The sequence below is a fragment of the Ursus maritimus genome, unplaced genomic scaffold (assembly GCF_017311325.1).
Source record: "Ursus maritimus isolate PB19 unplaced genomic scaffold, ASM1731132v1 scaffold_17, whole genome shotgun sequence".
NCBI classification, from domain to species: domain Eukaryota; kingdom Metazoa; phylum Chordata; class Mammalia; order Carnivora; family Ursidae; genus Ursus; species Ursus maritimus.
Window position 1 is genome coordinate 53,553,527 of NW_024424119.1, and position 25,644 is coordinate 53,579,170.

Here is a 25,644-nt window from a genome sequence, read left to right on the forward strand (position 1 = left end):
TGCCCTGTGGGGAGGATTTCTGGGGTAGACATGGACAAGTTGGTGGGGAGGGACAGTGAAGATGAAGGGTATGGGGCTGCCACCTGCTGCCTCCTGCCGTTTCAGAGGATCTTCCAAGAAGCCCAGCTTGAGGCCTCCACATGAATTTCTCTGGCCACACAAAATTCCCCAAGGGCCATGTGATAAGCCCAAGGAGACTGACCAACTGGATGAGGTTGGAGAAGTGGCTCTGCCCTGGGCATAGATGGCTCAGGCTGAGCATGCGACAGGTGTGTGAGTCAGGGAATAACCGGGGAAGACGCCCGGTCTCGGCAACTTGGCTCTGGGTCTAAGGGTGGAGGTGCTGCCTGAAGCCAGGGTCCCCACTGCCTTTTCCGGGTGGTTGGAATTTAGGGCCACACGATGTGGGTTCGATCGGATCTCTGACCTTGAGCCTCAGTCTCCTCTGCCAAGCAGGGCTAGTCCACCTGCCGATCTAACCCCAGCAGCTGTCGGCCGGGTAGGACAGTGGCCACCCGGCCGCGTCGCCTCCATGGCCTCTTTCTTCATTCCGGCTCAGGGCGTGTCTGGCCCAACTCGCCGCCCGCCCGCCGCGTCCAGGGCCCGCCCGCCCGGGTTCCTCGCCGCACTCACCACGGTCCTGGCCGCGAAAGCCAACATCTCTGCGGCCCGCCCGCGGACACGCAGTCCGCTCGGTCCTCCGCACTAGGCAAAGTCCACGCCGCTGCTTCCCTCCCCCGCCGCCGTCGGTGGGTCTCCGCTAGAGCCTCCGGGCCAAGGTCGCCGCGTCACCGCCGCCGGCCGGTAGAAGCGGCCCGGCGCCCACCCACCGCGTCGGGCGGGCGGCGGGCTGGGGGCCCCGGGTAGTAGGATTCTAGGGGCGGGCCCACCAGCCGGTTGCGGGCCCGGGCCGCTAGCCGCAAGCGCGGGGCGGGGCCACAGCGCTGGGCCGGGCTGGCCAGGGGCGGGGCCGAGGGCGCAGTTAGTGGTCGCGAGACCCCGCGAGGCTGTGGGACCCAGGAAGAGAGGCAAAAAAGGCTGCTGTCCAGATCGCCGTCCCACCTCCAAATGCTATCTAAGCTGTTGGAGGCAGTAGCGTGCACCCTTCTCGGTCCTTTTGGTGTCCTTGAGCGGTACTCTCAGAGCGGCAGGAAAACACAACCCTGTCAATAAGGGAACGTCCTCTAATTTGCCTCGGGATAGGGTCAAAGATGACAGGTGGGGAGCGCCCCGCACAAGCATGGCTGCCGCGCTCCCACAGCCCGGCGGACCGTTGGCTGGTAGGGAGGCGAGCCGGCCGTTGGCGCGCATGCTCCCAGCTGCCCCGCACCAACATGGCGGCCGCCTCCCCGTGAGCCCCGCAGCCGCAAGCCGGCCGTTGCTGGGCATGCTCCCTGAGTGCCCCGCACCAGCATGGCGGTCGTCTTCACGGGGGTGACTTTAATTCTCGGTTTTCGGTTATAGCCGGCTGGTGCTCCTTTCTCTTCAGAAAGCTCCGAGCGCCTGGTGGAGCCGGGGAAAGGGAAGGGGTGCGGGGGTGAAAGGTGAGAGGGGACTGCAGGCATCCGGGCCGGCTCCCGGCGGGAGGAAGATGGCTGAGGGCGAGCGGCAGTCGCCGCCAGGTAGGACGACCCCAGCCCGGCGGGGGTCGGGTAGGGGCGTGGGGGCGGTGCCCGGCGTGGGGGCGGGGAAGGGGTGTGGTGTGGGGGGGCTCCGCGATGGGGTAGGGGGCGGGTCGGGAGGTGGAGGAACTCCAGTGGCAGAAGCTGCTGGGCCCCGAAGACGTACGTGTTGGGGGGATTTGGGGGCGGGCAAGGACCCTTGGAAGCGAAGGGGTGGCAGGTGGGGCGCAACACCTGAACTTGGGGAGCCCGAGGGCCGGGTGGGCAGCGCCGTGGCCAAAAGGGGGGGCCTTTTCCACATCTGGGCTGCGCGTGCTGAAGTCAGCTCTTGAGCTGGTGGGGAAGCTGCTAGGGATGGGGGCGAAAGTGATTTTGGTGGCTGCCTTCTTTATTAGCCCCTGCTCAGGGGGTGAGGGGTGGTGCTCTGTGGGCCTGGGCCTGCCTCCACCCGGTTTCCAGACTCCTCCGCACCCTCCCCACCGCACATCCACCTACCCTCTCCCCTCTTGGAGGCGGGGCTGTGCAGTTCGTTTCGGTGGCTGAAAATTTATAGAGAGAAACTGCCCTTGGTTGTGTAAACCACTAATTTAAAAAAGCTGATCGTGCAAGATGAGTCTCTTCCTAGCATCACGATCTGTAACTTATTTACACTGTAGCCTGGCTTTAGTTCATCTCAAATAACTGGGATGGAAGTACTAGGGAAAGGATCTTCTTATAGAGACCTGTTTCCTGGAGAAGGGGAAGGCGGTTTGCTAACACCCACCGCTGGCACCGAGCTAGGAAGGACTGACCGTAGATAATTTAAAATGCTGACAGGGCGAATAGGTTGGCCAAACACAGCTAATGTTTTGAACGCTTTGAATATTCCTTCTAACTGTCTTGCATTTTGGGATCCCTGGAAAGGTGTCAGGAAGGAGAAATAAGACCAAAAAAGGCATCTGTCTCCCCGCCCCGCCTCCCAGTAGATGAACAAAGAACTGGGTATGGACTCTTAGGGCATTTGAAACCAGACGTTTACTTCATTTTGTACAAAACTTCTGTGGCTGTGCCCTTAGAAGTTCTGGTAATGCCTGTGAGAGATAGGAGCCAACCAGAATTCCCAGTGAGATGAATGTGTCTCCGAAGTTGGGTGGCTGGGGAGGCAGCCCATGCACTGGAAGAGATGAAGGCTCAGGGAGGATATCTGTGGCTGGAAAGAGCCAGGTCCCGGGAGGTGGTCCTTTTTTGAAGTTGGAAACAGGACATTTTGGAACAAGTAGAAAGAACTACTTCGCTCAGACAGTGTAGTGATGAAAACCTTGGATTTTAGAGTTGTACAGACCTGGCTCTGCCTGGAGATCACATTCTCTGAGCCTTGCTTCTCTCTGAAAATGGGGCTGTTAATACCTTCTCCACAGAGTTGTAGTGTGTGTTCCAGAGATGATGTGGGCAAAACATGGGGCATGGGGGGCGGTCAGGAAATGTTGTCCTTTTAAAAGGTGGTACAGGTTGAACATGTAGGCTGGCTTTCAAATGATAGATGGTATTACCTTATAATTTTGGGGGGTATTAGGAAACATCTCTAAAACTCTAGATATTTCCATCTTACACTGTGAGCTTGTGGGGTATCCACCTGTCCCATGGCACCTTTGTCTGGGTTAGAGTCTGAGGCCAGAGGGACTCAATCACAGTCCCTGATTTGAAGGCTTGTTTCTTTTATTTGAGATTGCATGTTCCAGTAACAACACGTGTGTACGTTTCATTAGTGGTTGTTGCAATGCTTCCTACAAGGTAGCCATTCCCCTGCCACCAGGCCTGGCTTGGAGGGTTTCCCACCTGTGAAATTGCTTCAGAAAGGCTCTCCCCTGGCAGGGAACTTACAGAAGAGCTCTTTGTTCCTAATGATCATTTGCAAGTTGATTATTTGAAATGTGGAACACATTTTCCCATAAAAGCAATGATGTTAGGTTACCAGCCTGACCTATAAAGCTTTTAATTTAATAGCTTTTTAAAAAAATATTTTATTTATTTATTTGATAGAGAAAGAGACAAAGTATGAACAGGAGGGAGGAGGTAGAGGAAGAGGGAGAAGCAGACCCCCCCTGAGTAGGGAGCCCAAAGAAGCGGGACTCGATCCCAGGACCCCGAGATCATGACCTGAGCCAAAGGCAGCTGCCACTGAGCAGTGGCACTTAACCCACTGAGCAACCAAGGCACCGGTATTTAATAGCATCTTAAAGTAGTAATTTATTAATAGTAGGGGCCTCAATTTTGGGTTCTGGGAACAGGGCTTGTAGAACAGGTGGGAGGAGGAAGAGAGTTTCTGAGTTGTGTTTTGGGCTCTGGTTTGAATTTTGAATTAGGCAGAGGTTTGCCTTCCTCTCATCTCAAATTCTCTGTCCTACTCCTCAGGTCTCCAGGTATCCTAGAGCTTTCCCTTTCCTCAGGGTCTCTCCAGGCATGCCTCATTCTCCCAAATGTCACATGTTCCAGGACCGTCTTAGGCCCCTGTCCCCTTTCTCTATGCAGGCCATGTCAGTTAGGTTTTAGGAGGACAGCAGGGGGACACATTTATCATATGTCTTGAGTGACTCTTTCTGGAGAGCTTGGGTTTTTAAAAGAAAGTGTTAACTAATACAACAGATCTGCAGTAGTAGATTCAGCCACAGTCCCTGTCCAGGACCCTTGGGGCCAGATGTATTTTGGAATTCAGAGTTTCCCAGATTTCAGAAAGCAGCACCCCATAATCAAAGAAAAATACTTCTGCAGCAAAACCTAAATTCCCTAAGAGGGAACAGCAAAGCCTATAAATGTCTCCGTGTTGATTTAGGTTTAAGTTTTGTACCAAACGAATTTGTGCCAAACTTATTTTAAAAACTTGGGGTTTTGAGAACTTTTTATATTTTGGAATTATGGAGAAGACACTGAGGGCTTGTATTTCCCAGTGTCACAGAGTAAGGGGAATCCTGCAGCGTGGGCCCCATATTTTTGGCAAGAGAGACCACTCATACTAAGCAGTCCACTTTGGTGCAAAGTTTGCCTCTAGGTCAGCACGTGGAACTGCCCTGTGTTTACCTTTCCCCAACTTCTGCAAATATAGAAACTCCATTTAAAATAGGGTTTTTTTTTACCTGATTACAAAATTACTGTCTGTTAGTTGCTATTGTTGTTGTTGTTTTTAAGAGGAGAGAGAGAGAGAGAGAGAGCGCGCGCGCGCAGGCTCACGAATGTGGGGGTGGGTAGAAGGAGAGGGAGAGAGAGAATCTCAGGCAGGCTCCATCTCCAGCGAAGAGCCCGCTGCGGGGCTCCATCTCATGACCCTGAGATCATGAGATCCTGACCTGAGCTGAAACCAAGAGTTGGATGCTCAACCGACCGAGCCACCCAAGCACCCCATAATTGTATGCTAGTTTTTAACAGCAATATGTAAATTAGAGATGGAAGTCCCTTATACATCTTACCTCCTAGAGATGACTATTAACTAACTCAGGGGTTTAATCCTTCAGATTTTTCCATGCATATGCTACTAGATATACATGTTATTTATACGAGTATGCAGAGGTTTGTGCAGTAATGAGATTATATATAATACAGCTTAATTTTCTTTCCTCACGTATCAACTTATAGGCTCTTTTCCTATGTCAGTAATTTAGGTTTTATTTTAAAAAGCTATGAAGATTTCCATTATGTGGGCATATCCTTATTTACCCATTGCCCTGTCAATTGATATATGCGCTATTTCTACCTTTTTTCCGTGCAGTAAGCGCCTTAATACACATAGTGGTGGATTTCTGTGAGCACCCGAAGGGTCGATGCCTACAAGTAGCACTGTTGGCTCCATGGGTCTGTGTGGTTTTTACTTCAAAAGCCAGTGCTGAGTTGCCTGCTCAGCGGACTCTACCAGGACTCCCCCCAGCAGTGCAGGAGAGTTCCCGCTTGCCCTTCCCCAGTCCGTCCCAGACGGTTTTAATCTGCCACCCTGATTTGGAAAAACCATCTCATCTAATTTACGCTTCTTTGCTTATTCAGAGGTTGGCAGTTTTTTTCAAATGTTTATTGGTGGCCGTTTGTATCCCCCCCCCCCTTTTTTTGAATTTCCTGATTCTGTCTAAAAGGTCAACTTGGTTTTATTTTTCTAACCATTCTCTGGAGAGGGAGCAGGAGGTGAGCACCCTGGAGCAACGGAACGTGTCAGTTGTTGAGGGGATCGTTGGTACCTCGGTATCTCAGGGCTCCGGGCTGAGGGTGGAAAGGCAGGAGGTCAGTGGGTTTGGCTTGACTGTCCTGGGAGTACGCATCTGATTTACCCTGGGGACTGGGGGTTGGAGTCTTGGTTTAAAGGTGTTTGTGTGTGTGTGTGTGTGTGTGTGTGTGTGTGACAGAAAGAGAGAGAGGGAGAGAGTGGGAGGGGGAGAGAGAGAGAAGGGAGAAAATTGGGTTGGGAGAAAAATTCTATTTATCTGTTTGCTTCTTCGCTTTCTTTGTCAAGATTCTTCGGAGGATATCCCTCCGGCCACTCCGAACTTCATCATTCCGAAAAAGGAGATCCACACAGTTCCAGACATGGGCAAATGGAAGCGTTCTCAGGTACCAGTGGTGTCTGCACTGTAGGGCCAGAGCTGGGGTGAAGAACTTGGGCTTTTTCAAAGACAGTGAGTTCCTGACCTTTCTTGCTCTTGGAACCAGAGCTTTAGAAGCTAGGGAGAGAGCTGACAGGGGAGCCGGCTGTCCCTCTCTCTCAGGGGGAGAAGTTACAGCTGGTCTCGGAGCCAATGTGTCTAAGAGAGAGGAGGTTATCTATCTCATGGGAACGTAGGCCAGGGAGGTGGCTCGGCCCAAAAATACCTAGGAGCTGGGACCTAGAGCAAGGGGGCGTGCAGACCAGCTTTTTGTCCTACTTGGTCCAATGGTGGGCAGAAAATAACAGCTTCTACCTCCCGGGCTTCTGGCATAGGCCGTGGAAAGATTGGGACTGAGAAAAAGAAAGCCAGTTTCAACCCCCCAGGGAAAGCCTTGGTTCCAGCTCCAGCCAGGTGCCCACACCTGGTCTGCTCAGCTGGGGTGCGGAGGGTCACTTGTACCCAAGGGCAGGATCTCTTTGGGAGTCTGCTGTGCTGACATTGGGCCCACACCATGCCAGCCTTTCCGGCTCCTCTTTCATTAGCCCATCTTCTAAATATTTGCAGATGCTTATCATGTCCTTTCTGAGTTATGTTCTCCCCCTGAATCTTCACCAGGATAAACACCTTGGTCTCTTCAGCTGCTCAAAGGACACGGTTTGAGTCCTTTCGTCATCTTGGTTGTTATTCCTCAGGGTTTCTAAACCTCAGCACTGTTGACATTTTCGGGTGGCTGATTCTTTGTTGTAAGGGGTTGTCCTGTGCATTGTAGGACGTTTAGTACCTTCCCTGGCCTCCACCTGCTAGATGCCAGCGGCACCCCTTCCCCCACTGCAGACCTCGTCAGCAGTTGCCTGGGAGCCAGATCGCCTGGGTTGAGAAGGACGAATCTTCCCTGAAACCTGCAGATTTGCTGAATCCAATTGTGGCTTTAGTTCCTTGCTTTCCCCCTGGGTGTTTTCCAGGGACGATGGGGTGTTTATGATGTGCCAGGTATTTTTTAGCTCATTTAATCCTTGCAAAAACTCTGGGAAGTAGGCTCAGTGGTCATCTCCATTTTGAAGGTGAGAAAAGTGAGGCCAGGAGATAAAGACATTTAGCAAGATGGCACAGTTAGCAAGCGGTTGGGATGAGATTCAAGGTTGACGCCCAGGTCCCGTCTCTAGACAGCCATGGCTTGAGTCACTGTGCTCTAGGCCACAGGTCAGCAAACGACTGCCTGCTCACCTAATCCGGGCCTCTGCCTGTTTTTATAAATAAAGTTTTACTGGAACACAGCAAGGCTCATTTGTGCATGTATTGTCCGTGGCTGCTTTTGCACTAACTGGCAGAGTTGGGCGGAGTTGAGAATTTGTGAACCAGACTGTACGACCTGCAGAGCCTAAAATGGTCCCTATCTGGCCCTCTGTAGGCAGTTTGTCGATCCTGCTGAGGGCACCAACGCTTTTTGGGGAGTGTTGGTTACTTTTTCTAATGGAGCATATGCTGAACGACTGGATAGAAGGCTTTCACTGGCTCTGAAGCTCACTACTGAAGTTCGTGGCCTGACTTGTGACTCTCTGCCATGGTCCACACAGTTTCACTAGGCCGTAGGGTGCAGCAACCAAGAGCATGGACTTAGGGTCAGAGAGGTCAAAGCTTGAAGCCCAGTTCGATAGGCCTACGCCTCTTCTTGTGACTTAGGCAATGTACCTAAGCTGAGCAAGCCTGTTTCTTCTACCGCGAGATGGGTGGTCCAAAAAGCACCTGGCCCAGCGTGTGGCATTCGTGAGCCGTCCTGAGCTGCAGGCAGGGTTGTTACTGTCACAGGGAAGAGGATGGGGGCGTTGGTGGAGACTTTGCACACAGTCTTGTTTATAATCATGACCTGAACTTTAGGTCACCAAGAGACTCGGGCCCGCGTTGGAGCAGAGACCGTGGAGGGTGACAGTGCCCCTTGCTGCTTCCTGTCTCTGCGTCCCGGTGTAGTTTGTAGGCATGACTGTGAACACTGGCTGCAGGCAGGATGAGGGCCCGGACCTGCCCTGTGACCCCTCATTTCCACTTGTGGCCATTCCACGGGCTGTAGGAAGGTCCTGGTACAGGAGTGCTCCCTTCTAGATACTGAATGGTCAGTTCTCGGGGCTTGCTGTGGCTGTTGCTGGCATCTTGGATAAGGAGGAAGGAAGAGAATGAGAGGCAACAGAGATGAAGAAGAAAGGAGACCAAACAGAAGTCCCTTGCTCCTGGGCCCTGCACCTCAGTGCTTTCTTATCCCTGTGCTGGTTGTAACCTGCAGCTCAACAGGGAAGAGAATGCCCAGTTGGAAGCTGAGGATGGGTGTGCTGGAAGACCTGGCCATGGGCAGAAAACAGTTTCTTCTCCTGCGACCAGGGGGTCTGCACTGCAGGCTGACAGCCTGGCCTGTCTGGCGGGGGAAACACCTGGAAGACTAGCAGGGGAGGAATCCTTGCTGCTATTCCTTCAATTCCTGGTGGTATAGTGTAACTTGGAGGACTTGTGGGGTCCTAGCTCCACACCTAATGAGTTCTTGGTCTTAGGAGACCTTGGGCAAGTCACCTCTCCTGAAGCCTTGGTTTCCTCATCTATAAAATGGGGACAGTGACAGTGTTTACCTTGTGAGGTTGTGTAAAGACGCACCTGGCAGGAGTAGTGAGAAAACAGTGAACTGTGGCTGAGGTCCAGGTGTCCTTGTGGTCATCAGCTCTCCAGCTGTTAAGGATGGAGGGTATGGGTGGGGTATTCTACTTCTCCTGCTGGCAGGCCGGGGTCCGGGGACAGCTTGGAGCTCTTTGGAAATTGGGTGGAGCTGGGGGCTGGCCCCGGTGTGGAGGGTCAGGGGTCTGACACCCCTCTCCCCATCCGCATCTCCACTCCCCGCTTTGTTCGATAGGCCTACGCCGACTACATCGGATTCATCCTCACCCTCAACGAAGGTGTGAAGGGGAAGAAGCTGACCTTCGAGTACAAAGTCTCTGAGGTAGGCCCAAGCGGGGAGCCTGCTGTGGCAGGGCCCTGCCCAGAATAGCTCGGGAGAGTCACGTGTGCTCGCGGCCCGCAACAGGCCGGTGCAGGAAAGAAGACCGCCCAAGCACACGTGCGGCTGACGTTTTGGTGTTTGTATTTCTTTTCTTTTGGAAAAATATTTCTTTGAGAGAGAGAGAGAGAGAGAGGGAGAGGGAGCATACGCACGAGTTGGGGGAGAGAGGGACAAGCAGACTCCACGCTGAGCATGCAGCCCGACGCAGCGGCTGGATCCTGGTCGGGCTCCACCCCAGGACCCTGAGATCAGGACCTGAGCTGAAACCAGGAGTCAGACGCTCAACAGACTGAGCCACCCAGGCGCTTCTTGGTGTTTGTATTTCTAATCTTTTTTTTTCCCCCAATGTGTCAGTAGATGTATATTTATAAAATTGGGATCAAGGTATAAATATGCTGTTTTATAGCCTGTGTTTTTGCTAACTTGTGTTTTTATGGACCTTTTTAAACGAGCAAAGATTACAAACGAAGTAAATGTGCCTCACTGAAGGGATCACTAATAGGAGTGTCTGAACAAAAAGCTGACCTCTCTCTGTCTTCCCCCTCCTGCCCAGCTCCCTAGGGTGGCCCTGGGAACAGTTTGGGGAACGTCACCCCCACCTGTCCTCTGAGCTCCTCCTCTCCCGCTGCCCCGCCCCCACGTAAATGGCTGCCTCATCCAGCTGGCCCTCATTTGTTTAAACAGCCCCTAACTGTGGACTTTTAGGTCATGTCCCTAAATGTCGCTGCTCTGAATATCCTTACGTATAGATCTGTGGGTGCTCTTCCCTAAGGAGTCATTCCTAGAAGTGGGGATGCTGAGTTGAGGGCACGCACTGCAGGGTGGGTGCTCTTTGGCTGCTGTTTCGGAGATAGGTTGTTGGTGGAGAGAGGACAAGAGTTGTGGGGAGGTGTGGACTTGCAGGGTGTTTGCTCTTGCCGGATGCCATTTCCTAGGGTTGCGTCCCCGGCTTCCAATGGGCTCTTGGGTTCCTAGCCCAGTTGGCTTACAGTCACCTTGAAGCACTTATCTCAGACACCAGGGCCTGAGCTGTGTCTCAGTGCCTTATCCCACCCTGTTGGGTCAGGCCTGGCCCTGTCGCAGCCTGGTCTCTCCACCTGTCCCTCATACCCCGCCCCAGGAGAGCTGCCTCTTCTGGGCCCTACCTGGCTGTGGGGTGGCTGAGGGCTTGTTCTGTCACCGGAGGGGAGCTGGACCTGTGCTGGGGATAGACCTCCTTCCCTTGGGGGCTGGTCTTCCATTGAGTTCGTGGGTTGGGAGAGAGGGGGCTTGTCCTTGAGCCTGTGGTGAGGGAAGCTTGGCTGTGCTCAGTGCATGGGGAGTGTGGCGGGGGAAGGCTAATTACAGGGGGATGTTCTAATTACCCCAGCAGACCCTGAGGTTCCGTAGTTTCCCCTCACACTTTGATAGTTGACTCCACGCCGGCCAGTTGTTGCCCTAGCTCCGGAGCTATTCTCCTGGCAGGATTGCAGCATGGCTAAGTGCTTGGCTTCTGGAGTCAGGCTGACTGGGTTTGGATAACCTTTCCCTTCCAAGCTGAGTGGCTTCGTCCCCTCTGACCCTCTGTCTCCTCGTCTGTGGAGGGGAAGAGCCAGCAGCCTGACTCACAGCCCCTGGGGAGGATTCAGTGGGATCCCACACGTAGGCTTGTTAGGACAGTGCCTGGTACATACTTGATGACTTTATCATTATTAGCTGTTACCGTGAGCTAGTCGTGGTGTGATTGCTTCAGTTCAGGGCTCTTCCTGAGCTGGGGTTCATCCCAGAGCCAGGGCGGTCACTTGGTGGACAGAGGTGACCAGTTTGGTCTCCAGAGGTCTCCCAGCTTCTGCCCACAGCTGGCAGGGCAGCAGAAGGCAGGGCTCACAGCACGTGGTCTCAGCCCACAGATGGGGGGCCGGCCCCTGCACAGCTGCTTGGGGCTCCCGTTTCCTCTCACTCCTGCCTCCGCCTGCAGGGATGGCAGCCGGGGAGAGGGCAGACGGAGCAGTCTTAGGTGGCAGCTTCCCAGCTACCAGCCGCAAAGGGAACAAGCAGGGGCAATGTGGTGAGACTGGCTAGACCCATGGTTAGAAGGCTCTCATTCAGTGTGAGATTACATCTGTCCTAATCTGTGGGGGGTTCAAATTTTTGAGTTTTGCAAACTGTGAGTAGATAAGAGGCTTATTTCTTTTTATTTTATTTATTTATTTATTTATTTATTTATTTTATTTTTTGCTGTTGTTCTGTTTGATATTTAAGTTGGGGGCAAAGAAAAAGAAAACACTGGCAAGTAATGGTTTGGAGAAAATTTTACTGGCCCCTGAAATCCAAAAGGAAGCACTGTTTAGGGAGCGGGAGGGTAGTGCAAATTATTATCTGTGCTTCCTGAGGGTTTGGCCCATGGGGTGGGGGTAGGGGGGCAAACCCCTCTGCCCTAGCCAGTCAGACAATAGAGGCAGCCCCTGTATTCTAAAAGCCCTCTCCAGAAAGAGGAGCTAGGAGCCTTTTAATTATTCATTACTCCAGCTGAGCTGGCAGCTGGGGCCTGGCTTCTGTGGCCTCCCAGCAGCTTCTTTATCCCCTTCAGCGCCTTGCCCAAGACTGAGGTCACCTGGGAATTGGGCCTGGCTGTTGCTTCCTGGGGCCAGGTTTACGACCTCATTGCTCCTGAGTCCCAGTTGCTGCATGGGGTCAAGATTGTTCTGTCCTCATCAGTTCCTGGTGACCTGGTTCTTCCCAAAGCTGGGCTCTGGCAGCACTTTCTTCACATTTCAGCTGGGCAGCTTTATGTCAGCTGGGCCCTCTGCCTCAGCCAGGTATTCGGGGAGCCTTCCTCTCTTACAGGTAACTTGGCCTCTCTCTCGCACCCCAAGCGTAGAGAAAGGGGCAGTCAGCGATGGCAACATGCAGGCCATTGTCACGTTGCACAATGCCAGGGAGCATGGTTTACATGGACTGCAGTGCGATTTGTGCCTCCTGGAGCTGTGCGGGGGCGCGGGCACTGGCTGCCAGGTATCCCACTAGCTCAAGTCCGCGTTCCTTCCCCGCACAGCTCTTGGACCGCTCCTGTGCGAAGCCTGCGCCATGCAGCAGCGGACCTGGCCGAGCCTTGCCTTCCTTCTCACACCTTTTCATGCGGGCACCACCCTGCTAGGTCCGACACATGTGGGCACCGACCTGCTAGGTCTCTCTTTGTGCTGTTCATGCCCAGTAGACACAGGCAAGACCTGCTTCTTGGCGAGGTCTTCTTTCCCAGGGCTGCCTGGCTCTGAACACCCTTGCTCTCTGCTTTGTGCCCTCCGCTAGCCTTTCGTTGTGGCCTATTTTTTCTGTAAGCCATACCCAGAAGGAGCCTTTACTAGCTGCCCTTCCAGACCTGTGTTTCAGATCGTCGGCCTCACCTGATTTCCTCGTTGAGTGACATTCTGTGTGCTACTGCTTCCCCGGCATGTGGCACCGGTCCCACCCCTTGGTTCCTGCCTGCTGTGCGAAAGGTGTAGGGGGGTGGGCTCCTTGACCCTGTGGCCCTACAAAGCATTACACAGGTTCGGACCTCTGACCCAGCATTTCTGCAGAGGGGGACAGCCCAGACTGCTTGTGGGAGAGAACAATTGGGAATAACCCAAACATCTAACAGGGAGGGATTCAGTAAACAAATTACAGGATGTTGGCCTGATGGGGTACTATTAACTTACTGAAGGTTGTTGTAAAAATATGTTTACGTGTTGACATGGAATGAGGCTCGTGAGGAAATGGAGCAGGCTACAAAACAGTGTGTGCCCTTCGGCCTGTGTTTTGAAGATTTTATTTATTTGTGAGAGAGCCAGCGAGGATGAGCGGGGGGGTGGGCAGAGGGAGAGGGACAAGCCGACTCCCCGCTGAGCAGGGAGACCGACATAGGGTTCGATCCTAGGACCCTGAGATCATAACCCAAGTTGAAGGCAGACGCTTCACTGACTGAGCCATCCAGGCGCCCCCAGACAGTTGGATTTCAAAACTTGATCCTGTAGGAATGCATGATCTCCCCAGCTAACCACTTAATGCTATGCCTACGGGTCACTGTTCAGCAGCAGTTGGGACGTCCCTTTGTGGCTCTAGCTGGGGGCCACTAGTCACTGTGGCTTGGCCCTCTCTATTTTGCTTACTACAGGCCATCGAGAAACTGGTCGCCCTTCTCAACACGCTGGACAGGTGGATTGATGAGACCCCTCCAGTGGACCAGCCCTCTCGATTTGGGAACAAGGCCTACAGGACCTGGTATGGCAAACTCGATGAGGTGAGGCTGCCACGGGATGTGCTTGGGGGCTGGGCCGGGGTGCAGGAGCTTTCAGGCACCTCAGAATCACTGGGGAGTTTGTGAAAATGGCGATTCCACTTACCAAAAGTACAAATGCATTTACCCTCTGCCCCTGCCATCTTCTGGGAGTCACCACTGCGGATGCCCAGCCCTCTGCAGGGGGCTGTTAATTAGGTCATCGTTTGCATTAGCAACAGATTCAAATGCCCCAAGTGTCCATGTGCAGGGCCCCGTCGGCTAAGCTAGCAGATCTAGGCCGGAGTGCTATGCAGCGACGAGAAAGACCGGGAGCGCACTAGGAGCTCGGGGGAAGGCGGCCTGGGAGTTGTTGTTTGGTTGAAGAGGAACCTGGGGTCTGACACGTGATGAGCTACTTTTTGGTAGGAAAGAGGGAAAAATGAAAAGATATGTTTGTGCTGTTCACTTTGCATAAAGAAACCTCACCGGAAGGATAATAAAGCTGTGACTTCTCTGAGGGCAGGAGAGAGTGGGGAGGGGGACAGAAACTTCTCAGTGCATCCCTTTTGCAATGTGTGTATTTATTTACCTTTTTACTTTTTTTTTTCTTGGCAAATCCCAAAGAATTTAGTATTGCACTTCTTTTTTTTTTTGATTTTTTAAAATTATTAATTTTTATTTAAATTTTAGGTAGTTAACATGCAGTACAATATTGGTTTCTGGAGTAGAATTCAGTGTGTTTTTATTTTTTTAATGTGTTTATTTTTGAATCCTGTAACAGTGATACCTGTTCAAAGCGAGCAAAAAATAAAAATGCAGGATCATGGGCCCTGTCCTTAGAAAAGCAGTCTGTAGGGCTAGGGTGGGGCCCGGGAATCCAGGTTTTCCTCAGGTCTCCGGGAGATTTTCTTGCCAGGTGTCCATGGACTGATCCTAGAGAAACTTGGGTCCTCATTTCTCTGGCCCAGTGTTTCTGCCTGGAGCGGAGGGGAGTCCCAAGGCCCTAGCAAAATGCTGTCCCTGCCTAAGAGCAGCCTGGACTCTAAGAGGGCGCATGGTCTTTTTTTTTTTTTTTTTTAAGACTTTTATCGAGTCATAACTTGCGGGAAAGTGACCACATCGCAGCTGTACAGTTTGCTGGGTCTTTAGCGTGTGTTTCGGCCCTTGCACCACCACCTGTGTCAGGCTGTAGAACTTCCCAGCACGCTGACAGGGCCCTTGTGCCCCTTTCAAGTTGATCTCCCCCCCACCCCCCGCCAAACTCTTCTGATATTTGTCCCATAGATCAGTGTCACCTGTTTTGAACTTCTTATGAACGTCTGACTTCTTTTGTTCCATGTTCTGTCTCTGGGTCACCCATGTTGTGCAGAGCAGCGGGGGCTTTTCATTGCGGTGTGGTGTTCTGGCGCCTGACCACACACAGTCTGTGGTCGGTGGACATTTCGGTGGAGGGTTGCTCCCGCTTTGTGGCTGCTGCGAACATTCTCGTATGCATGTTTTGGTGGACGTACGGCACACGTTCCTGCTACCCTGGGAATGTGAAGAAAGATTGTGCCTGTAGGGACGGCAGTGATACCAGATGGGGGAGTTGAATGGCTTCTTTGCACTTTCTTCCTGTCCCCTGGAGGAAGGGTCAGCAGACGGAAAGCCACCCCAGGGTAGTCGCTCTGTGGCGTCAGGGTCAACGTCTCCCTCTTCACCTTTCTGTAGCCTGTCAGAGCAGGGAGCCAGGCCGGCCTGGCATGGCCAGCGGAGCCCCAGCCCAGTGCTGCTCCTGGGTGCCTGCCCACCAGGACGCTGCCTAATCTGCTGTCACCACTTTGTGTCTCTTGTGTTATCAGGAAGCAGAAAACTTGGTGGCCACAGTGGTCCCCACCCATCTGGCAGCGGCAGTGCCCGAGGTGGCTGTTTACCTAAAGGAGTCAGTGGGGAACTCCACACGCATCGACTATGGCACAGGTACCTGCCGCTCCCGGTGTTTACTTGGCTTCCCTGCAGTCTCCTCTTGGGCTGCTTCCTCTTTGCTCCGGGTTATCTCGGGGCCCTCGGAGCAAGCAGCCTTCTGGGGCCAGCTGGGGTGCAGTCCCCGGGGTGCAGGGAGGCCGGGTGCGGCTCCTGCAGCTCTGTCTCAGTCCACCAGGGGGAGCTGATGCCATGTGCATGGTGTCTCTGGGCCGCCCTGATTTCTGTTCTCTGTAAAGATGGGTCTCTGTGAGCTTATCACCATCAGCAAAATAATTTATTGGGCACTTACTATAGCTCAAGGCGACCCCTTACCGGAGCCTTGAGAAATGAAAGCGCTCGGGAGCCTCTGGCAGCATTGTGGCCCTCCCTCTCCCTAGCCCAGTGTCTGTGTGCTGCTTTGTTCCCCGAGAGAGGGCGCATGCAGGCACTTCAGAGGGGCAGTGTTGTCCTGGGGGGGGCAGCTGAGGAGGACCCTGCTTTGGTAGGCCCACCTTTCTGACCTGTCCTGAGGTGGCAGGTGCAAGAGCGGCTGCTCTCTTAGGAGCACAGGCCACGGCAGCAGGCCTGGAGAAGGGCCCCCTTGAACCTGGGTCCTCGGGAAGCGTTGTCTTCTGCTCCGACAGGGAAGGACACTGAAGGGAGACTGGCCAGGTCAGCGGGTGGGGGGGTGGGTTTTTCTTCCGCTGTCAGGTGTGCAAGAGCCCCTGAGCAGTGGTGGCTGGGACTCTGGCGGGTGGAGATCAGAAACAGTGCAGGTGAGGGGAACAGCTCACAAGCTTTCCAGGCCCTGGAGGCACCTTCATTCTACGGAGATGGGACAGGAAGTCGCTGAAATATTCTTTCCCTGCCTCCCTCCAAATACAGTTTTTTACAATGCTATGAACCATGGTATTCAGTCAAGGTTCTGATCGTTGGTGTCTGTAGTGCTGACCATTCCTCTTTGACATGACTGGGAAAGGAAGGGGGTGCTTTTTTTTTTTTTTTTTTAAAGAATTTATTTTTAAGCAATCTCAGCACCCAGCGTGGGGCTTGAATTCACAACCCCGAGGTCAGGAATCGCATGCTCTATCGACTGAGCCAGCCAGGGAGCCCGTGGAAGGGGCTGCCTTTTGACCCTGTAATGTGACCATGTGTTCCCTGCTTGGAAGCCTTCAGTGGCTCCTGTTGCTCTTAGGATACTGAGTCTGAGCTTTTTACGTGGCAGTTAAGGCCTCTCTGGTGGCCGGCCTCATCTCGTTATGCTTTCTCCCTTGCCCTCTCTGCTTTAGCCATACTGGCCTTCTTAGTGTTCTTCAAACCTGTCCCATTTTTTTTCTCACCTCAGGACCTTTGCACATGCTGTTTCTTCTGGCTAGATTGCTCTTTTGCTTTCCTCACACCCAGTGCCTTCCCAGCTCTTCCTCATCTTTCAGATTAAATATTACTTCCTTAGGGAAACCTTCTTGAATCCTTATGTCAGGGTCCCACTGTGATATCCTCCAGTTATCACCCTGTCCTTCTCCAGAGCTAGAATTATAGAAGTGATTGTCTATTTAATGTTTTTGTTCTGATAGATCATAAACTATCAAGCAGAGGCATGGGTAGTCTCCCTAGTGCCTGGTATGGACAGTGGCTGCCCTTGTGGTAGGTGCGCCGTAGACAGCGTGGAATTGACGAGTGAGTTAAACCGACAAAACAAAATGCAAATGTCTGTTTAAGAAGTCCACAGCCTCAGCCTTTTAGAATTACAGTAGTGGTAGTTCTCAAAAGGGCCTGGGTCTTTCTGGAAGGGGCGGAGGCCCCATTATCTCCATGTTGACCTCCCTCTGTAGAGGGGCAGTTCCCAGTGATTTGGAGTCTGGTGAGACAAGAACAGTCCCACTCCTTTTTCTGGAAGACTGTCGACCTCGGCTGTGTTTCTCCCCCAGGACATGAAGCAGCCTTTGCCGCTTTCCTCTGCTGCCTCTGCAAGATTGGGGTGCTCCGGGTAGACGACCAGATAGCTATTGTCTTCAAGGTGTTCAATCGGTGAGTGAGAAGCGCAGCAGGGCTCTCTCCTCCTTGTCACTTCCGGACGGGACAGGGTGCTGGAGGGCTCTTCTGAGTGGCTGTTGCTTCTTTCGGCCTGTCCTAATGGAGCCCTGGCCGTGGATGGGGCATCCAAGAAGCCTTCTGATGGGTTCAGATTCAAGTAATGACAAGTGAAGGAAATGTCACATGCCAGCTGCTGATGCTCCCGTGGCGTTCGCTGTGTCGAGCTGTGTCCTGAACACTCCACGCGCAGCTCCCTCCCTATATTCCCCCAACAGCTCTAGGCAGTAGTGACTGTCATTTCCATTTTATAGATGAAGAAACGGAGGCCCAGAGAAATCAGCTGTCTTCTGATCCCTGAGGTCACAGAGCCAGCTGAACCCCACTGCAGTCGGGATCTGACCCGCTCCCCCGCCCCCCCACCCAGCCAGAGGCCTCAGACAGCACGTTCCATTCCGGGCCCGACTCTGGCGATGCTGATGCCAGGGCGCCTGGGTGACGCTGACACAGTCCCTGAGAACAGGGAAGGTGGGAGCCAGAAGGCCCCAGGAGATGGTCTGCTCTGTCCCCCACAGCTTTCCCATGGGCAGGCCAGAGTTCGGGAGCGTGGGGCTCCTGCCCTGGCTCTCACATTGTTAGGAGTTGATGGCGCTAAACCCCCCCTTCCTGGGCCGAAAGAAGGCTGAGCGTGGGAGAAAAAAATAAAGGGACATAATTTTGAGAGCACCAGCCGATGCATAACTGACACGTGTAGGTTGTAATAGAAAATAGAGACCAGGTACACTCTTAGGTGGTTATTTCTGGCCTCCATGAGTTCCCAGTGGCAGAAGGGTTGAGACTGTCTCTCTGCTTTTTGCTACCTCGTTCTTCCCCTCCCTCCTGGGCAGGTACCTCGAGGTTATGCGGAAACTCCAGAAGACGTACAGGATGGAGCCGGCCGGCAGCCAGGGAGTGTGGGGCCTGGACGACTTTCAGTTTCTGCCTTTCATCTGGGGCAGCTCACAGCTGATAGGTACTGAAGGGGACCCCACCCCCCCTCCCCGGGTGTGTGCTCTGTCCACCGCCGTCCTCCCTCCCGTCCTCCCTTCCCGCCTCGCCTCTGCTGCTCAGGGCAGACAGTGACAGCTTGTAAAGCAGGCATTAGACCGGCTATTGACGGAGGCTGTTTGCTGTCGACCTTGTGCTGCGAGCCCGCGCTGGCAGGCCAGGGGAGGCGGAGGCAGAGTGTGCCGAGATAATGGAAAGTGACACGGGCTGGAGCAGGGGCGCTCGCCTGGCGCATCCATGGACTGGCGTGAAATGCGCCCCCGCTCCTGACAGTGGCGGCGGGGTTTTATGTTAAAAATGAGGGGCTCTTTTGACTCGCTGACCGGCGTCATCCGCCGTTATTATCGAGCTGTGTGCAAGGGGGCCCGCCGGGGAGCAGCCACCCAGTGCGGGGCAGGGAGCCGCTTCCCGTGGGCCTTCTTGGCTGGCTCCCCACACTCGGCCACCCCTTTTCCGGCTGGGGCGGCTCCCTGGCATCTCCGGTGGGTGAGGGTCGGGTGGTGACTTCCGCTTCAGCATAGGATTAACTGCCTCCAAAGTAGTATTCATGAGTATTGGAGTGTTTGCTCGGAGCCCGTTAGGTAGCTTATCTCCCAGAACCTTCTCAGGACCCTGGGAAGGGTCTTTGCCTGCAGGAGACTGGCCGCCCCTGACGAACGCTTCACGTGCGCGGGCCGTGCGGGGCTCTCCTGTGGTCCGGCCAGCAGGCGGGATAAGGGAGGTGCTGTTCATAGCCCCACTGCACAGAGGAGGAAGCCGAGCCTCAGAGGGCTGAGGTCACTGGTTCAGGGTCACATGGCTAGAAAAAGGCAAAGCCACCACTCATTCCACTAGAACAGACACACACATGCACATGCACACACGTTTGCACCGCACATACACGCACCCGTCATTTATTGCTCTCGCAGGTCAAGTGTTAAGGGCGTATGGGTGGGATGTGGCCCCACGGTGGGTGGGTGTAGACTGCCCTGGGCTGAGGTTCTCGGTGGGTGCGAGTGGCTGGTTCTGAACTCTGGGGCTCCTTGCTGTTCCAGACCACCCATATCTGGAGCCCAGGCACTTTGTCGATGAGAAGGCCGTGAACGAGAACCACAAGGACTACATGTTCCTGGAGTGTATCCTGTTTATCACTGAGGTAAGGGGCTGGGGTGAGGGAGAAGCCCATGGCGGCCTCCAGGTCGAGTTGAACTGACACTGGTAGCTTTGGGGTGGGACAGAGGAGCCAGAGCTCTTTCCTGGAGGTGGCAGGGCTGGCCCTAGTAGGTGGGTTATGGACAAGGAAGCCCCACTAGGCCTATGAAAGGTTAAGCCAGCTTCTGACTATCCAGGATCTCCTCCCCCAAATCAGTGGTCTGGGGTTACTCCTGAACTCCGTGAGACTCGAGTTGAGGGACTGAGACTCTGTCGCTTGCGGACTTGGTGACTGATGCAGCTGGGCTGAGGGGCTGGGGGTGGGACCCACAAGGCCTGTCCGACACATGCATGTGGCTGTGTGGGATGAAACCACTGCAGGAGGTGGAGGGACTCACGTGGACAACAGGGATAGGTTTCTGCTGAAGGGACACATCTCGGTCCGTGCCTGAGAACGTGGGCCAGACGAGGTCCTGGAGGTGAGCCAAGCAGGCCTGGGCCCCAGCCTGCCTGGCAGGGGATGTTTCTTAACTGGGTGCTGTTGCCCAACTAAGGCTGGGTCTCCCACTTCCTCGAGGTCACCCAGGGAGCTTGTTAAAATCCACATTCCTGTGCCCAGCCCCAGCTTTCTGAATCAAGAATATTGGGGGACAAGAGCCAGGAACCTGTATTTAAATACACTTGCCAGGTGACTCCGCACAGAATTTGGGGATTCACTGCTCATAGGGCCTCTCTCACAGGAGGTGTCAGGGCCTTTCATCCTCCCTGCTGCGTACCTCTCTCCCTCCCCCCAAACTTTCAGAGGGTGCCCTGGTTCTGCTGTCTGGAGAGGGTCTTGCCACCATTCTCTTTCCAATGCCCAGATGCCCGTCTGGGCCCAGTGATACTCCTGGCACAGCTGTGGGTCCCCTCCCCACCAGGACTGCTCTCTTGGCTCCGGTTCTGAGCCCCCATCCAACGGAGAAGCCTGGTGAAGCAGCCATTGCCCCAGGCTCCTCATGGTCAGCATTCGGCTCAGGCGTCTGCCAAACTCCAGAGGCCAGAGGGGAATGACGCGACACGTTTTCCCAAGTCAGCAAATGGAGCCGGGACCAATGGCTGGATGGCCACTGCTTCAGTCTCAGATTTGCTGCCTTCAGCAATGTAGCAGGCCCAAGGTCGGAAGGACTCGGGGCAGCCTGGCTCACTGCCTCAAGAGCCAGTCACGTGATGCTCTTTCCAGAGTGGAATGCGAGGATCTGGGGAGCCCTGGGAGACCCTGGAAGGAGCCGGAGGAGCAGGGTGGGGAGAAGGGGTGCACATTCTAGGCTGAGCCATTGCTTTGCTCACAAGGGGGTGAAAGGCTCAGCTGTTCTGGCTCCCTCTGGCGGCTGGCCAAGCCCCTGGGTCCCTGTCCGTGACTAACAAGGAAGAAGGCCAGGGCGGGCTTCAGGGAATATGGGAATTGATTCCAGGTTAAAATTTTGTATTTTTATTTGTTTGGTTGGTTATACTGGTATAAAAACGCAAAAGCTTTCCAAAGTTTGGGACCGGGTTTCTCTGCTGGAGGAAATCCTGAAGTGGCCACTAGGTGGCGCTAAAGGCACATGGAACTCGGAGAAGGCTTTAGCAACTTAATTGGGGGAGAGGCAGAGGCAGACCCTAGAGTTTTTGCTTGTTCTGCACCTTCTCTGCAAGGCCTGGTTTTCACTTTGGGTCTAGGTGTTTGGGCATGGTGGTGAACACCGAATGCTAGCAGGGCTGAGGGCTCCCTTTCATCCACCTGGCCTCGCTGCGACGTGGCTGGCACTGAGGGTGCTGACTGCTGCCTTTCTGCTAGTTCTCCCCAGCTCGAATCTGGGCTACGCCCACCCCAGCCCCCTTCCGCCCCGCAGTTCGGGAATGAGTGACCTGGCCTGGCTCACCCTGACCAAGGGAGGCTGAAGGCCTGCCACTGGGACACAGGGGACCTGGAGGCCTGTGCAGAGTGCTGTGTGCTTTGGGCTGGAAGAGGGCAGTGTTGCCTCTGGAGACCTGGGGATCAGGACGGCTGGTGCAACTAGGAGAAAAAAAAAACAAAACAAGAAGTTGGAAATGGAACCGGGCATCTCCTCCCTGTCTCCCAGGACCTGCCCTGGTAGCCCTGGGGATCCCGGATGAGGGACCCCACCTTGCAGGGCTTCTGCTGTCTCAGGAAATGCAGCCCTGGCGCCTTTAAGAGCCCAGGGCAGGCAGGAAAAGAATTTCAGTTTCAATCTGGCTTCTAAATTTGGAGTTTTGGGAAGGGAGGGATCAGATTTCAGCTGGAAGGGAAGGAGCTGACAGGAAGGCGCTGTGCAGAGCCTCCCCCCATCCCCCCTCAGTTACTGACAGAGGAACCATTTACAAAAGGCCGATTCTCTTGGGAGTGGAGAGGCAGGAACGCAGCGTCTGTGAGTAATTTCCTGCTCAATATGGCTGCTCTGACTCACACGATTCCCCTGGGGTCACTGCGGGACTGCAGCTTGCTTGCTCGTTCTCGCTCTTTCTCTTCTCCCTTTGTGGCTAGAATGAGCTAATTTTTTTTTGTCTTCTCGCTCCCGATTCCTTTTTCCCCCCTCGTCTGTTTTCCTTCCCCAGAGTTGTAAAGTCTCCTTCTGAAGGACTTAGGGAGGCCTGGGGACACAAGGCCTGGGGTGTTGGGGTGGGGGGTGGGGCAGCCCCTCTAGAGAAATAGCATCTCCGGCCTTTCCGCAGGGCCACTGGGGCTCTGCCAGCAGGCCAGAGAGGCCTTTTGGGGTCCCCTCCCATGCCCCTAGCGGGTGAGGCTGGCCCACGAGGCAGAGCCTCTGGTTTCCCAGAGTCATCTGCTGGCCCTGGCCTCGGGGCCCTTGCTGAGCAGGCTTCTGGAGCTGTGCTGTGGGATGAGGCCAGCAGGGCTCCTCCGGGGTGGTTTGTTCACAGGGCCTTATGCAGAGTGAAACTGATTACACATCTCCAGTGATCCCTGAACCTCTCTGGGCCTGGAAGTGTGCAGGAGAGGACTGGAGCCCGGCGCTGGTCCCCAAAGGGCAGAGAGCTTTGGGGGAAGGGGTGGGGCGAGAGGGAGGGCCGGTAGTTGGGGGTGGAGCCTGCTTGAGTGGGATGGTTGGAACAAAGCTTCTTGAAGGCTAGGCCGCATAGGTTTTGGGTACCAGCAGCCATCCTGGAGGAAGGAGCCTTAGAAAGAGAGAGGTGGGGAAAGATAGTGGGTGTAGGCACTGACCCAGGAAAAGCCCTGTGGCCACCAGGGTGGGTCTTGTCTCTGTCTACCCCCTTAGGCTGTGGCCTCACTGCTGGAGGAAGGTTTTGTCCTTGCTACTGAACCTGGGGGTTGAGACAGGCTTTTGGGGAACTTTAGCCAGGGGAGGGAGGTGACAGCAGTAAATGGCAGCTTTTTGGACTTAAATCTTGCAGTTTGGTACAAGGCCCTTATTGGAGAAGTGAGAGGCGTGTGGGAGTGGGTCACCTGGAGAGTCCACAGCCAAACGGTGGGGGTGTTATGAGTTCCTGGGCCCTTATTCTTATGCCCAATATGGAGAGAGAGCTTTGAGCCCATTCTTTCTCCCTGGAACAGCTCTCCCCCAGCCCCGCCTCCACTCACAGCCTCTTCTGGAACCTTCCACCCACTCAGGGTCCAAGTCTCTGCTTCCTTGCCAGCTCAGCCTCTTTGCTTTTCAGACTCTTTCTTCTGAAGCCTGGGGCTCAGGGTGCTGAACCCCATTCCCCCAGCCAGCATCAGTGCTGTTTATAAGCTGGGGGGGGGGCAGTGTTGAGGGGGATTGAAGTGCCTGCTAGCTGCAGATGTGCGGGCCTTGTGTGGAGGGGTGCACGCAGGCGCACAAGGCTCCTTGTCTCAGTGCTGTGGTTTCTCTTGTCATGGGAACTTCACTGGGCTTGCTGCAGAGTCTCTCTCCCTCCTGGAGGGTCAGACTCTCGGCAAGAGGAGGGACAGGAGTGGAGCTGTCCCTGCTCCTGCCTGTCCCTTGCTGCTGTGGATGCCATCCTTTCCTTCCCTCCCAGCCGGGTCGGGCTGGCTTTCTAAACAGACCTTCCTGCCGAATCTGCTGCAGGCCCCCCCGGCTCACGTCTGCCTCTCTTTTCCTCCCTCCCTTTTGCCTGCCATGCAGAGGGCAGTTGGATGCCTGGTTTGGTCTTCCCCACCCTGCGCTTCCCCCAAACCCACCCCTCCCCTGGCTCTTGCAGCTCTGCCTGTGGCAGGTGCAGCCTGAGTACCTGGTGGTAGAGCCCACCCCGTGTGTGGGGCTGGGGAGGGCCGGGGAGGCTGCTGCCACTGTTTGTCTGAATGGGAGTGGGTCCCTGGCCTGGTGGGGTGCTCTGTGGCTGGGGGGCAATTGCTCGGAGTCCCAGCCGGGGCTTGGGTTGAGATTTAATTTTTCTGAGGCTGCTGAATATGGTGGGTGGTGGGAATCGGGCCCTCTTTTTTTGGTTGTGGAAGAAAGAGGATGACTCTGGGGGTTATATTTTCCCAGTGGGTCTTGTAGACCAAGAGAGACCGTCTCTGGTACTTATGTGTGCCTCTGTGTGTGTGTGTGTGTGTGTGTGTACCCCCCCCGATGATGCAGTCAAGTCCTCAAGCACACATGTGCACGTGTGCGTGTGTATATGTGTATACATATGCACGCATGTCTGTGCTTTAGTGTGCGCGCATGTTTGTACGTGCTTGTGTGTGCGTGCACACGTGTGCACATGGATGTGTGCGACCTTGCTGTGGGGATCCGGGGGATGAGCTCCCAGGCGCCCTGCTTCTCCAGCTGTGGATTCTCTTTTCCAGATGAAGACAGGCCCCTTCGCAGAGCACTCCAACCAGCTGTGGAACATCAGTGCCGTGCCCTCCTGGTCCAAAGTGAACCAGGGCCTGATCCGCATGTACAAGGCCGAGGTGAGAAGGGCTGGCCGGTGCTCCTGGTCCTGGGGCTGCCGCCCCCCCATCTGCTGCTTTGCTCTGAGCTTGGTCCAGCCCGTCTGATGCGGCAGGCCTCAGAGTCTCTATCTGTGGGATGGGCAGTCAGAGAATCACTAGGCTGAGGCCCGGCTCTGGCCTGTGACTGAGTCGAGGCCGTGCTGCTCAGGGCTCCGTCAGATGGCCAGAGGCCCTTCACAGCTCGCTCTCCCATGGGGGCACGAAAGTGGACAGGCTTTGCAGGCACCATCAAAATTGGTGTTTCTCAGACTTTGGTGGGTCTGATCCCTGGGCAGGTGGGAGGTCTCTGGGAAGGCCCAGAGCTGACATTTCTAGCAATCACTTCAGGTGGTCTTCCTGCTCTCTGATGGGAGAGGCGGGGCGAGGAGGTGGTTTCCCTGAGCTCCCCCTGCTGGGAGTTAGCTGCCCAGCTCTTGAGGGTGTCCTCTGCCCTCTTTCCTCTTTGGCACCTTTTCCCCACCAAGGAGGTGGCTTTTTTTTCCCTTGCAAGTAGGGAGGAGACATTTTCTTTCCATTCTGTCCCTTCCGCTAGCTCCTTTCACATCTGTGCACACCAATGCCAGAGCTGCGTGACCTTGGCCAGGGACGGGCCTGGATGTGAAGTCCCTCACCTAGAGTAACGAGTCTCCAAAGTCCCCTCTTTTTGCCCTCAGGCTGGTGGTCTTCGACGTTGTCCTGTGGGTGCCCATCTCTTGACCCTTGGCCATCCCTCTCCCACGGAGGGAGGGAGGTTGGTTCTCTGGGTCTACTTCGTTACACTCAAAGCTTATTCAGAGCCCGATAGCGGGGGCAGGGGTGCAGGGGTGCAGGGAGGAGAGGGTATTAGAGGCTTGGATGTGGTTGGGTAGTACAGATGCTTTCAGTTGGCCCTGTTCCCTCTGCATGGCCCTGAAGGGGTTAATGGCGCTGGAACTGACCGGGCCTGGCCCTCTCTCTCCCTTCCGCCCCCTCCCCCTCTGGTCCCCTTCCTCTGGACTTCACATCCTGTGTTTAGGTTCCAACCCACATACCTCTCTAATCTGAGAGGCGCATTTGCTGGGGCTGCGCAGGCG

The 25,644-nt window shown here is 54.7% G+C and overlaps 1 protein-coding gene across 2 annotated transcripts in view; it reads left to right on the forward strand.

Moving 5' to 3' along the window:
- The first annotated feature begins 629 nt into the window (after positions 1-629).
- PTPA (protein phosphatase 2 phosphatase activator) overlaps positions 630-25,644 on the forward strand; it is a 29,499-nt gene continuing 4,484 nt past the window's right edge. Inside the window, exons 1-9 of one of the 2 annotated variants that reach the window (XM_040632046.1) lie at positions 630-749; positions 6,091-6,188; positions 9,114-9,200; positions 13,393-13,518; positions 15,339-15,456; positions 17,370-17,469; positions 18,360-18,484; positions 19,554-19,654; positions 24,443-24,550. In XM_040632046.1, the coding sequence (XP_040487980.1) occupies positions 6,165-6,188; positions 9,114-9,200; positions 13,393-13,518; positions 15,339-15,456; positions 17,370-17,469; positions 18,360-18,484; positions 19,554-19,654; positions 24,443-24,550 (789 nt within the window). In that variant the 5' untranslated portion in view covers positions 630-749; positions 6,091-6,164. Of the gene's footprint in view, positions 750-1,330; positions 1,623-6,090; positions 6,189-9,113; positions 9,201-13,392; positions 13,519-15,338; positions 15,457-17,369; positions 17,470-18,359; positions 18,485-19,553; positions 19,655-24,442; positions 24,551-25,644 lie in introns of those variants that run through there. The other variant, XM_040632045.1, reaches the window with a different exon arrangement.